At 47.3% G+C, this 12,664-nt stretch overlaps 1 protein-coding gene across 1 annotated transcript in view; it reads left to right on the top strand.

Annotated features, from left to right (window-relative positions):
* Positions 1-7,271, top strand: part of EDEM1 (ER degradation enhancing alpha-mannosidase like protein 1) — a 29,502-nt gene extending 22,231 nt beyond the window's left edge. The window contains exons 11-12 of the mRNA XM_003982475.5: positions 708-911; positions 3,426-7,271. Coding sequence (XP_003982524.2) covers positions 708-911; positions 3,426-3,515 — 294 coding nt within the window. The 3' untranslated portion in view covers positions 3,516-7,271. The remainder of the gene's footprint in view (positions 1-707; positions 912-3,425) is intronic.
* Positions 7,272-12,664: the final 5,393 nt, after the last annotated feature.

Here is a 12,664-nt window from a genome sequence, read left to right on the forward strand (position 1 = left end):
CTTATCTGTAGAATACTTCAGGTAACTGTAAGGTTTCTTATATCACCGAGATTCCTGTTCTGAGCGTTGGCTCATTTAGCATTTAGTGGACACCTGCCTTCTCCACCCACTGACCTGTCCCCTCTTCGGTTAGGTGTTCTTTCTGGACACTCCTGCTGCACGCCTCCTGTTGAAGGAGGGCACTGCCCTGTGTGCCTCTGTCCTCAGGGTCTGGCCCGTGTTCGGACAGGAAGCAATGGGATGGTGGTACAGGGTCAGGCTCTGTGCCAGACCCTGGGATAGGGTGAAGGTGTGTGCGTCCTCCCTTCCAGCATTTTCCAGTTAGGGCCTAGGTGTGTGTGAGGTGGGTGGTGGTTCTAGAATTCCAGTGTCAGAACTCTCAGGGGAGCCTTGGAGGGGAGATCATCCTGAGAGCTTTTATAGACTATGCAAGTTTGGGTCTCAGCCCTCAGATTTCTCAGTCTTTAGGTCTGAGCAGGGTGGGATGAGATGGGAGACATTCAGGCATTTGGGTTTAAACAAAACTGGTGATTCTGTTTGCAGCCAGAATTGGGAACCACCTTTTCACCCATTTGTTGCTGAAAAGCCTGAGGACCCAGCAAATTCTGCTCCCTGAGTAGTCTGGGACACTGTCTCTGGAGTTAGTTCCCAAAGTGCTACAGTTACATTTCTTTTCTTTTCTTTTCTTTTCTTTCCTTTCCCACCAGCTATTTGATGAGGAGAATCCAGTCCACAAATCTGGAACCAAATACATGTTTACAACTGAGGGACACATTGTATCTGTGGACAAACATCTTCGGGAATCACCCTGGAAGGAATTCTTTTCTGAAGACGGAGGGCAGGACCAAGAGGGAAAGTCTGTGCACAGGCCTAAATCTCCTGAGTTAAAAGTCATCAATTCCAGCTCCAATGTAAGTGGCTTTCTCCAGCGGTGGTTTCTGTGCGGAAGAGGAGAAAATAATACAAATTGGTCATTTAGAGTCCCTGACAGAAGATTGGTGGCACACTGAGACTGGGTCGTCTGAGAAGAGTTTCACTAAAGACCCTTAACGTAGATAGTTGTAGATAGCGTCAGGGCGCAGGGAACCATGGGAGCAGTGCCTCATTGTCCTAGCTGCAGGGGCTCGTGGCTCCAGGAACCGGGGTGGGGAGAGGCGTGCTGGAGGGGGCAGTCTCCTGGCAGAAGCCATATTCCGAGCTGGCCTCAGTGATCTTGCAGGAAGGGAGCCAGTGGAGTAAACACTGACCATTGTGCTTCCTTCTAATCTGCTGGAGCCCCTCGTTGGCTGCGCGCACCAGAAGGCAGAGGCCACTGCGACCTTTCGACCTCTGGGTATAATCTGCCAGCTTGGCCTCTGGCACCAGAGCAGGATGGGGAAGGAGAGTGATTTGGAAGGACAAAAGGAAGAGATCCAGCCAAATCACTGAGCAGCAGGGGAGGGAAAAAACGCAGTCATCAGTCATCCTGATTTTTAATGAAATGCTCTTTGAGGTGCAGAAGAACCCAGTTTCGTTTAAAGCAGGGTTTCACTAAGCATGCCTCCCTCCATCATCCTGGTAAGTACTGGGAAAGATTTGGAAACGAGTCCTGGAGTTTCTGGTAGGAGTCCTAGGTTAGTTGTGTTGGTTTGAAACAAATAGGATGGTTTGTAAGCGAGGATGCGGAAAGAGGCATCAGTCGAAATACCAAACCACGTTACCCCATGGTGCAGTGGATGCCACCTGTCTTCCCAGAAAAAGCCTCTATTGTCAAGATTCCTACCACCCAGCCCCACACTGCCTTGGTGAGGGACACCCCTTCATCCCAAGCTCCTTAATGGTCCTGCTGAAGGTCTTTACCATCAGTCTGTGAACTGTGTGGACAGCCCAGCACAGAAGTGAGTCCCCCAAATCTCCGTAAGGCCGTGGAGTGTAGATTAGGTAAATACGGGCCTAATTGAGAAGGAAAGGGGGGCAGGAGAGTTAGGAGGACAGAGATATTAATAGGTCACCTTTTGCATGTAATGCGTACCGTTGCCCAGGCCCCTTTTCCAGGTGGTCGTGTGGGTGAATTTCTCACAGCAGCCTTGTGAGGTTAGGTGCTTGGTGTCCCCACTCGACAAGTGGAGAAAGGGAGGCACAGAGAGATTCAGGTTGCGAGGTGGAGGCAGGAGATGGACTGGAAGGAGACTCATCTGTTGGCGCATCCCAGGGGCCCCAGTGGGCTCCCCGCCCTGGGTGTTTGTCACTAAGGCACCGCGTGCGTGAAGTGCTGGTGAAACAGAGGAGCTAATCTCCCAGGGAAGATAAAAATAGGCTTCATCATGGAGGCTGCTTTTCAGAAGTTCCTAGAAGGGTGAGGAGAAGCTTCCCAGGAAGGGGTGTTCAGGCAGCAGGAATAGCACCTACAGATGCCTGGCTGGGAAGCTTTGGGACCCACTGAAGGGCCTGCTGGCCTTGATCTCACGAGGATGGGGAGTAGGGCACGGGGGAGTCAAGTTCAGAGCAGTGAGTGGGAGTGTGTGTCTTTGGGGACAAGTGTGTAATGAACGGATGTTTGCAGACAAATGTGTTTGGTTTACAGACTCGCACCTCATTTGAGGGGGTAAAAAGGTCTCTCAAGCATTTAGGTTTTAGCTGTGGATCCGAGAACCATAAACTCAGAAAAACCACCCACAGCTGACTCTTGAACAACGCAGGTCTGAACTGCTTGCAGGTGTTTTTTGATAAATACGGTGCAGTCCTGCAAGTGTATTTTCTCTTCCTTATGGTTTTCCTAGTAACATTTTCTATCCTGTAGCTTATTTTAATGTAAGAATGGAGTATGTAATACACACAACATGCAGAATTCGTGTTCATTGACTGTTGTTACCAGTAAGGCTTCCAGTCAACCGTGGGCTGTCGGTTAGTAGGGAAGCAGAAGTTACATGTGGGTTTTTGACCGCTCTGGGGGCCGTGCCCCAAGCCCTGCAATGTTCAAGGGCCAGTTGTGTTTTCAAATAGCCGAGGTGTTTTCTGAAATTCTGGGTGGATTAAATGAAGGCCCCAAGGGGATGAACTTTTCGTCCCGGTCACTCTGCCCTTGGGCACATGTCCTTTAGCTGCCCTGAGTCTCCATTTCTTCACTTGGGAAGACACTAAATTATATCAGTGGTCCTCACCTGGTGTGGTTTTCTCCTCACAGAGGAGGTTTTCTCCTCTGTTCAATGGAACAGAGTCTGGAGACAATCTTGGTTGTCACACTAGGGGAGCAGGGGCTTGGGGGCGTCTAGCGGGAGACAGCAGGGACGCTGCTAACCATCCCGCGGCGCACAAGATGGCCCCCATGACAGCGGTGTGCAGATTGACAAACCCTGGTTTAGGTCATCCACCTGCGTTTCCTGGGCAATTAATACCTGGATTTTTAATTCCAAGTTGACAGTTTTCCTCTTCTGTTTTCTTCCTAGTGCAATCGTGTTCCTGACGAGAGGAGATACTCCCTGCCCTTAAAGAGCATCTACATGAGACAGATTGACCAGATGGTTGGCCTGATCTGAGGTGCTCTCCTCCGTGTGGCTGCATCGGAAACCGGACGTAAACAGCTGAACCCAGGCCATGCCGAGATATGTTCTGAAGTGGAAGTGGGTGGCAGTCTGGCCGTCCACAACGGTGTTGGCATTTCCGGCTGGCTCCGCACACACGTCTAGCAGAATCGTGCATACGCTATGTTTCTCTTCTGTTCAATAAAACGCCCTGTTTTTCTTAAGGATATAATTGGAAGTAAGAAGGTACACAGAAGTTGGCTTCCTATGACATGCTGATTTCCTAAGCACAGTGTGGATGGGGCATCTTTGGATGGATCTTCCTAGCCTCACACTTTGGAATCCAACGAGTGTGTTCCCGTCTCCGGCACTTGTGACTGCAGTATTGCTACCTCTCTGTTAGAGGACTGTGAACGAAATTTCCGTGCAAAGGGCCTGAGGTTCATCCCTATTTATTGCATTTTGTTATCCTTTCTCTCTCTCACTAGATAATTGGGCTCTCCCTCCACCTATGATTTGGAATCACATGGGGGAAAACCCCCGAGTTATTCATTTGCATCCCCAGTAATCTTCACAGTGTTACGAGTTAATTGCTTATGAATAACTTTGACCTGAATTTCAAAAGGCAGTCTCTTAAATTGTCACAAGGCTAGATCTTTTGGATGGTGTATTACATTTATTTTGAACTTACCTGAGGAGCTCCTGTAGTTCCATAACCAGGTGCCTTTTAGGGGGAGAGAAATACCTAAGAATGTCTGAGCTTCCCTCTGTGTTGTATATACTAACCAAGGATTCTCAGTTCTGACCGTGTTTGGGTTAGAATTGTGTTTTGTTTTTGTTTTCTGTGTCTAGTGCCAATTAGCTAAGTCAGGGAGGAAGAAATGATCAGATGACTCTCTGGCCCCCTTGAGCCGTTTCTCTGTGTAACACAGGCGTTAGATTAGTGCCTTATTCGATTTTGGTGGGGGCTGCTGGTCGTCACAGCTGCTGGCACGCTTGTAACAGGCTTGTTTTGTATTGCCACATGGTGGGACCACAGTGAAAGGGGGATGGGATGAGTATTACGAAGACTGGAAAATTCTTGGCCGGTCCTTGACTTTCAGCCTGATATTTTTAAGCAAACCTACATTAGGAGGAAGTTGTGCTCAAATGCCTTCTTTGTTGTTGTTTTCTTAGCCAGAACAGAAGTATCTGTCTTTGAACTTACACTGAATACTCATACGAAGCAGAGGTGGATTTGAACCCTCAGCCTGGCTTCGTGTAACATCTGAGGTTGAAATGAACCCCAGTAGAAAGGCTGGGAAGTCTCTTGAACACCTCCACCCTCACCTGTCATGTTGTGCACCTGTCCCTGCTTGCACACTTCCAACGATTTCCCGTTCATCTTTTTAAAACTAGAAGTGTGGTCTAAGCCATTGCATATCAATCAAAGGGAAAGATTTTATTCCTTCTTGAAAATTTAAGTGTTACTGTTTTTTTTTTTTTTTTTTTTTTAAGACAGAATTCAGTTCTTGGAGATTTTTAAAAAAAGGATTTTCAGTAATAAATGTGTCACCTCTACCTTTTAAATATTTACTATGCAAATTGTTTTAAAGTAAACACAATCAAATGCTTCTGTCTTACCTTTTTTCTTCTTTTCAGAGGCATTCTCTTTATCGACCTTGTCTTATCTACTGAATAGAAAATTTTCTTTGAGAATATATTTTAATTGTTTTCTTTGACTCAGTCAAATCAAAATGCCACATTTACAGACACATGTGCACACAGGCCCGAGCGTCCCTGTAGCTCTTCTCCAGGCACATTGACGTGGGACTATAAATGGCCCACTTGGGAGGATGGGGCACATCAGGGAGGAAAGTGGGTCCTCCATGCATCTGCCCTCTCTCGTGGCCTTGCTGGGTTCCCTCTCCAGCTTCTGTGACAACATTGATGTGTGGCATTCTGACATCACCCTCTCCTCCAGGCCCTTAACCTGTCACCCGCTCTGGTGTTGCAGCCCCCTCGTGCTCAGGAGTGGGGATGTGTGCCTGAGTGCCGCTGATGTACCCCAGGGGCTGGAGGCGGCCCGGGAGGTGTCTTGCACGGAGTCAAGACCCTCTTGCCTTTTGGGCACTGCCTTGTACCAGTTGGCGAGCCTGAGGATGAGCGACATACTGTGGACTCATCCTGGTGGTTGAGCTCGCAGACTCTCCGGTCCAGAGTGATGCTGCCCAGTCCGTGCTCTGTGGGGCTACATGCAGATGAGCGCCTAGTGCCAGCCACGAAACGAAGGTTCTTTTAGCCAACTTCAAAACTTGCTCGTGTTCTGGTTGGAGATCAGAATGTCCACAGCTGTGTTACATCTTGTAGGGCTTTTGCTGTGTCTTTTATTCTGTGTTGCAGGATATGGGGTAGGGAAAGGCGGAGGGGGGAGTGCTTTGCCCCAGGACTGCCCTGATTCTGAATGGATGCCATCCTTTGGAACAGCCGTGGGCCTGCATCAACCTCAAGTTCCCCTGTGTAGCCAGGGTCTAGAGTCTGCTCTGGTCGACGTGAGGAAGATGGTCTTAACAGAACTGCTGTAGAAAGCTGCCTTGTAGTTAGGCTGGGTGGAGTCTGAATCGCCTCCCACAAAGTTCTAAATCGGTACAGGGCAGGCTCAGTGTGACAGGGAACTCTCATTTCCTGAGGAGTAGGTGATGAAGGAAGTCTGGCTTACAGTTGCGCTGGCTTTTGTGAAGAACCAGCTTCCATTTGCACATCCGTCCGGCCGTTAGTTCCACCGGAACTTGGTCTGTGCGATTGAATCCCAGGTTCTCAGGCCGTCCCGGATCAGGGCGGGGGCACACACACGTCACTGAAGTCGTTGCTGTTCATGCACCAAGGTGGTGTCTGTGCAGGTGAATTTTAGAGGAGGGTCTGTATACAATCTGAGGGCCTGAACCTGTTTCCCCCACCTTCTGTCCCCTCCCCGACCAAAGAAAGCCTCTTAGCTATTTTCTTAGCTCAGTTTACTGAATGATTGCAGACAGTCATCCTTTGCTTTGGATCTTGTGGAATTAGCATCAGACATCCTTTTCTTCTTTCTGGAGGGCTCCGGGGGTCTTTCTCTTTTGACACTTTCAAACTGAATGGTGAAAAGGTAGGGTGCATGATTGCTCTAACCAGAGTGCCTGAGCAGGGACTTCTGAAGAAAATCTTGGTTTTTCCTTTTCTGTTCCCAGACATCCAGCTCCTTCTCTAGTGCCTGTTCCCTGCAGGGCAGGGACCCTTGTGAAAGAGAGAGGGTGGGCTGGCTGGGTTGTGTGTCCCCAGGTTTTGCAGGGCTCAGGGTTCTGTTCCTGCTTGAGTTTGGACGTGACTCCGGGAAAATGTACCTGTGGACCTTCCTGATTCCTTACCCCCTTTCCTTCTTTCTGAGAGGCAGAGAAATACTATTTTTTAAAAGGTATTTTGTTTTAGTTTTAAATAGCAAAACACAAGCTGCATTTTTATTTATTATGCACAAGAAAGGTAAATCTGTTTTTACAAAAAAATCTGGAGTTGGAAACTCTGGGAAAACCAATTAAAACATACACATGCTTCTCTCTCTGTAATGTGCAATATGCTTTGCAACTATAGATGATATTTTATGTTTAATCTGTAAATAAGAAATGTATTTAAATTAAGAGGGAGCTTTTTGTAAAAGGACCAAATGTTCTTTTATAAATGTACTAAGAAATATCTTGTTCTTAGAAATTTATTAGGATTTTTATGAATAATTTTTATTAAAAGATTCTTTTTTTTTTTGAATTGTCTTTTTGTTTCTCCTTTATAAACTCACACGTACACATTACATGCAGGACAAACCAGGGGGGAAACCCTTTAAAAGGAAACCATAAAGCCAGATGATAACTTTATTTTGTGTGTTTTTTGTTTTTCACAGCTGAGCCCTGACTAATACCACTCTATTTTTGTCTGTCACACGTTCCCTTTTCCTGTCCTTCCCATGTGGGTGAGAGCCGCACGTAATGATTTTTGTCCTGTCTCTGCCCTCCTCTCTGCATTAGCCTCCTTTGTCCCAGCCACTGACCTGTTCTCAGTTCTCATTGCCATTTATCTGAGTCTTTCTACCTTCTGGAACCAAGTCTCTGTTATCTTAAGGCAATTCATTCCTGCTGGCCTCCTACAGGTTGAGGTGGGGTAATGGCACATGCGGTCAATGTGGGGGCAGCGGTCTGCGGGAGGCATGAGCCAGGAGGGTTTCAGCAGGACAGCCCCCATCCCTGCAGCTACCTGAGTCGCGATGGGGTCTGGAAGGAGATCGCTGGTTCTGCCCTGTGCTACCTTGGTGTCCCGCCTTTGTGGCTGGGCAATTCTGACGGTGCTTTTAAAAACCTCTGCGTTTTAACAAGGAGAGGAAGCACCTTGCTGATATTAAAGCACACCGCCTTTGTACACGTTGGTGGTGGTTGTGTCTTTGAAGTCTCTTGGGCTTGTCACCCTCTTGACAAGGCCAGGTGGGGCCCCTATGCCAAAGGTGCAGCTGAATGGCCTTGATGGTGGAAGCACCCGTGCCCTTGGTCAGCGGTGGCACGTGGGAGCATCCTGTCTAGACACTGCCGGGGAGCATCAGGGCCGAGAGTGGACTCTGGACCCACACTGCGGGAGGTGCGGACCTGACTCCGCCGATGAGCCTTGTGCCCGGTTGTACAAGGTCCACAATCTCGCTGGGCCTCAGTGTGCCCATCCGTTATATGGAATGCCAACAACAGTCCATATGTACAGGGTGGATTGAGTGGATTCGTATGTGTAGCATGCTTAAGATGGCACCTGGCACCCAGGACGCCCTGCCTGTGCACCTCCTAAGGTTATGGTCGGGTTGGATTTGATACCCAGGAGAAGTTGTAGGATTTTTACCCCAACCCTAAGGAGGGATAAGAACTTGGACTGGCATGAAGAGGCCTGGGCCGGAGCCTTGGCCTGTCCTTCTGGATTAGCAGCTTGAGTCAGGGTCTCACACTGTTTACTCGTTTGTAAAACCAGGGGCACCTGGGTGGCTCAGTCGGTTGAGTGTCCAACTTCGGCTCAGGTCGTGATCTCAAGGTTCATGAGTTGGAGTCCTGCGTCGGGCTCTGTGCTCACAGCTTGAAGCCTGGAGCCTGCTTTGGATTCTGTCGCTCTCTGCCCCTTCCCCACTCATGCTCTGTCACGCTCTGTTTCTCCCTCTCTCTCTCTCTCTCTCTCAAATACAAACAAACATTTAAAAAAAAAAAAACAACAAAAACCCCCCAGATTCTAGCACCTTAACTCCTGGTGTTCTTGTGAGAGCAGAATGAGCTACGTTTTAGCAAAGCCTGTTAGGTGCCAGCTGCTAACATACTTATTATATATGTGACTTCTCTCCAAGTTAAAAATTTTTTTTTTTTAAATTTCATTTTAGAGAGTGTGAGCGGGAGAGAGAGGCAGAGGGAGAGAGAGAATCTTAAGCAGATTCCACACTCAGCGCAGAGGCCAATGTGGGGCTGGATCCCACGACCCTGGGATAGTGACCTGAGCCGAAATCAACAATCAGACGCTCAACCAACTGAGCCACCCGGGGGCCCCAACTTCTCTCAAAGTGTAATCAGGGAAATGTGCTGCTGTTCTGTCCATCGTAGGACCCCAGAATGCGAGGTGCAGGGTGGTTAAGAGAGATGCCTGTGCCCCACACTCCCTGGAGCATTGTGGGCAAGTACCTGGCACATTCTGGCACATCACAGTCCTTCACGTGTGTGTTTGTGCATGTGTGTCTGTGCACATGCGGCTTAAAACCTACCATATTCAAGCATCACCCGAATCCTGGGAGAGAAATTCTATTATTCTATTTCTACAGTTGAGGACACTAGGCGGTAAGAACCCTACCCTAGGTCACAGTTGAAACACTCTGAACCTGTGACTTCAAGCTCTCTTAAGTAGCAGAATGAATAGCTTGGCTGTAGCCCCAGGATGGAGAGAGGGGGGGTCTTTCCTGCAGGGAATAGCCTGGGCCATTTCCAGAGGGATGTTGCTCAATCCTTGGTCTGAGAACCCAGTGGCCCCTTCCACAGGGTGGGAGGGAGGAGGTTGGGACAGGGCAGTAAACCTGCTTCTGGATTCCGAGGACCCCAGCCTGAGGCACCCTGGCCCTCCCAGCTTCTGGTAATCAAGACCTCTGAGGCTGCTCTGCATTGCACAGATCAGAATGTTCTCTGTACTGGTGGGCATGTGTGAAGGAGGCAATGAGCCTGCCCGCCCTCCAACCAATAGAAAGCCCCTCTCCAAAAAAGATTTGTTACTCAGTTATTACTGTCATTCTCTTAGATAAAATATACCCCATAAAAGCCTTCCACGATTTATCAAATTCACTGTACCTGTTATTTAAAAAAAAAAATTTTTTTTTAACTTTATTTATTTTGAGAGATAGAGTGGAGGAGGGGCAGAGAGAGAGGGAGAGAGAGAATCTCAGGTAGGCTCTGTGCTGTCAACGCAGAGCCTGATGTGGGGCTTGAACTCATGAACGGTGAGATCATGAAGCCAAGAGTTCTGAGCTCCTGAAGCCAAGAGTTGGACACTTCGCCAAATGAGCCACTCAGGTGTCCCTCATTGTACCTGTTATTTTTAAATTTAGAGGTACCTTACAGAACTGAAATACTCACAAAGTACGAGGAAATTAAAAAATATTAACTTCAACACACCTCTGATCATACATTAAAAGAAAGTGTCTTTGTCTTGTTGCCTCCTTTAAATATATTTACGTCAAAACTCCGGAGCTGTAGACTCACCCCCTCAATTTGGAGGAAATATCCACCCTGTAACTTAATTGGCTAAGCAGGTCCTGGTTTTCACACTCTTCTGCCCTAACAGGCTTATTTGCTGATGGGAAAAGTCCAACTTTGTTTTTCTGTCCTAATGAACATGTTAATTAACACGAGAGCCCTCTCGTGTCTGCATTCTAGCACAGAGCAAGGCGGCCTGAAGTTTTGCTGTGTTTGCTGCAGGAACAGAACGAGGCACTTGGGGCTCTGCCGACAAGCCAGGAAGGGAAGAGGCAGAGTGTTTCCTGACAGATATTTCCCATGGTCCCTTTGGTGCTCCAGAGATTTCTACACGCCAGGGCTGTGCACGCAGAGCAGTGACATTCCAGGTCTTTGAGAGGTGTGCCCTCCGATCAAGTCCGACAGGGATCGTGGGGACTGAGAACTGGTAGGTCACAGGTCAAGCCGTAGCCGAGCCATTTTCCGGTGCAACTACAAATGTGTACTTTGATGTTGTGTATGGTGAGGATTTGGAAATGTCCCTTAAAGGCGGTGGTTGTTAGACGTTAGAGTTCCTTGGAGTGTTTATAGAAACACAGATTGCTGGGCTACCCCCCAGAGTTTCTGACTCAGTAGGTGTGGGGCGGGCTGAGAATTTGCATGTGCCAACCAGTTCCTGGGTGAGCCTGATCGCTGCCAGTGTGGGGACCACAGTTTGAGAATCTCGCTTACTGTTTTTCCTGAAGACACGTGTACCCCTTGGAGAGTCTTCCAGTGCAAAAGACACTCTTAACTTTCCCATGTTTTGTAGGGGGCGATCCAGGTTTTGGAGGGATGTCTTTGAGAAAAATAAGATAAAATTACGAACGCAAAACTAGACATGCAGAAGTAAATATGTATGCAGGATAAAAAAAAAATCACAACAAATTTTGAAAAGCTGACAAATACCATAATAGCACGCATTTCATAAAAATGACAATGGTTTCATTAAAATGACCTGATTTACTTCTTTTCCTAATGTTTTGGGGTTATGTACTCTTTGATTATTCTCTATACTTATACTAATCTATATAGATTTTGTGCCTCACATTTGTATGCCCTTTCCCCAACGTATACCCTCAACCGTCTGGTTCTAGAACCTCAGCTTCCTTCCATTCCTTCCAGCAAAGAAGGAATGTAATTGGGTTGTTGGCCTTTCATTGTCTAGCCATGCCAAACCTACGTCTTCAGTAGAAGACAAGTGGTTCTGAGCCAGAAGAGTTTATGTAGAGTTGTAGGAGGGCCATTCCACTATTTTCCTGATTACGTTCTTAAAAAACTAAGATGGCAACAGCTAGCATTCATGTCTTTGTGACAAACATTTTTTTTAACACTTATTTAATTTTGAGAGACAGAGACAGAGCACGAGTGGAAGAGGGGCAGAAAGTGAGGGAGACACACAATCCAAAGCAGCCTCCACGCGGTCAGCCCAGAGCCTGATGCGGGGCTGGAACCCACCCACCGTGAGATCATGACCTGGGCTGAAGTCGGACGCTTAACTGACCGAGTCACCCTGGTGCCCCACTAGCATTCATTTCTTAAATTTCATGTTTGTAACATGGCAAGCTTTTCCCATGTATTATCTCATTTAACACTTGACTAAATCAATGAGGGAGCTTCAGTCAAACATTCCGAGAAGTGTAGCATCAGCCCAAGTTCTCTCAGCCAGTGAGTGATAGGGTCAGAATCTGAGCCCAGGATTTGAACATCTGACTGTAGCACCTAAATCTTAACCACTAGCAGCATTATATATGCTCCACCTGGGGTAGTTTGTGTCGGGTCTCTGTAAGGTGATTAACATTGAACAGTGGTTTATAGTCTTTTTAAAGAGCTTATAAAAGTCTTCAAATAAAATATGTAGTGACTGAACTTATAAAACAGATGAAAACAACACCACCACCGCGAACTTGTAGCTTTTGTTAAGTATGGGTGGGAATGAGGACCCTGAACCTCCCATCTCCTCCAACCAGGTCTGTTTTACAAGAACTAGGGTTTCTGTACAAACAGAAACACAGAGACAGCCACTCACACTGCTTTCTTCACTAGTAGGGTTTTTGTTTTTCCGGTTTTAATATTGTCTGTGGTCTTTCACCCATTTGCGGGTTCGAGTCCTGAATCAGCCTTGACCACCAGTCTTGGTTGACTGTCTTTTATTAGTAGGAGGATCTTTATAAGTTTAAGGGTATGATTTGAATTACCCAACAGTCCTCTCAGCAGTGTATAAGCATGGATTTGTGGGAAGGGGCAAGAGCGAGTTTAAAAACACAGGCTTCTTGCCATTTAAGTGCCCAAGGAGAAATGCATGATCTTCACTTTACAGGAAAGTAGTATTTCTTTTTTTTTTTTTTTTCAATATATGAAATTTATTGTCAAATTGGTTTCCATACAACA

Source organism: Felis catus, chromosome A2, assembly GCF_018350175.1.
Source record: "Felis catus isolate Fca126 chromosome A2, F.catus_Fca126_mat1.0, whole genome shotgun sequence".
In the NCBI taxonomy this organism is placed as follows: Eukaryota; Metazoa; Chordata; class Mammalia; order Carnivora; family Felidae; genus Felis; species Felis catus.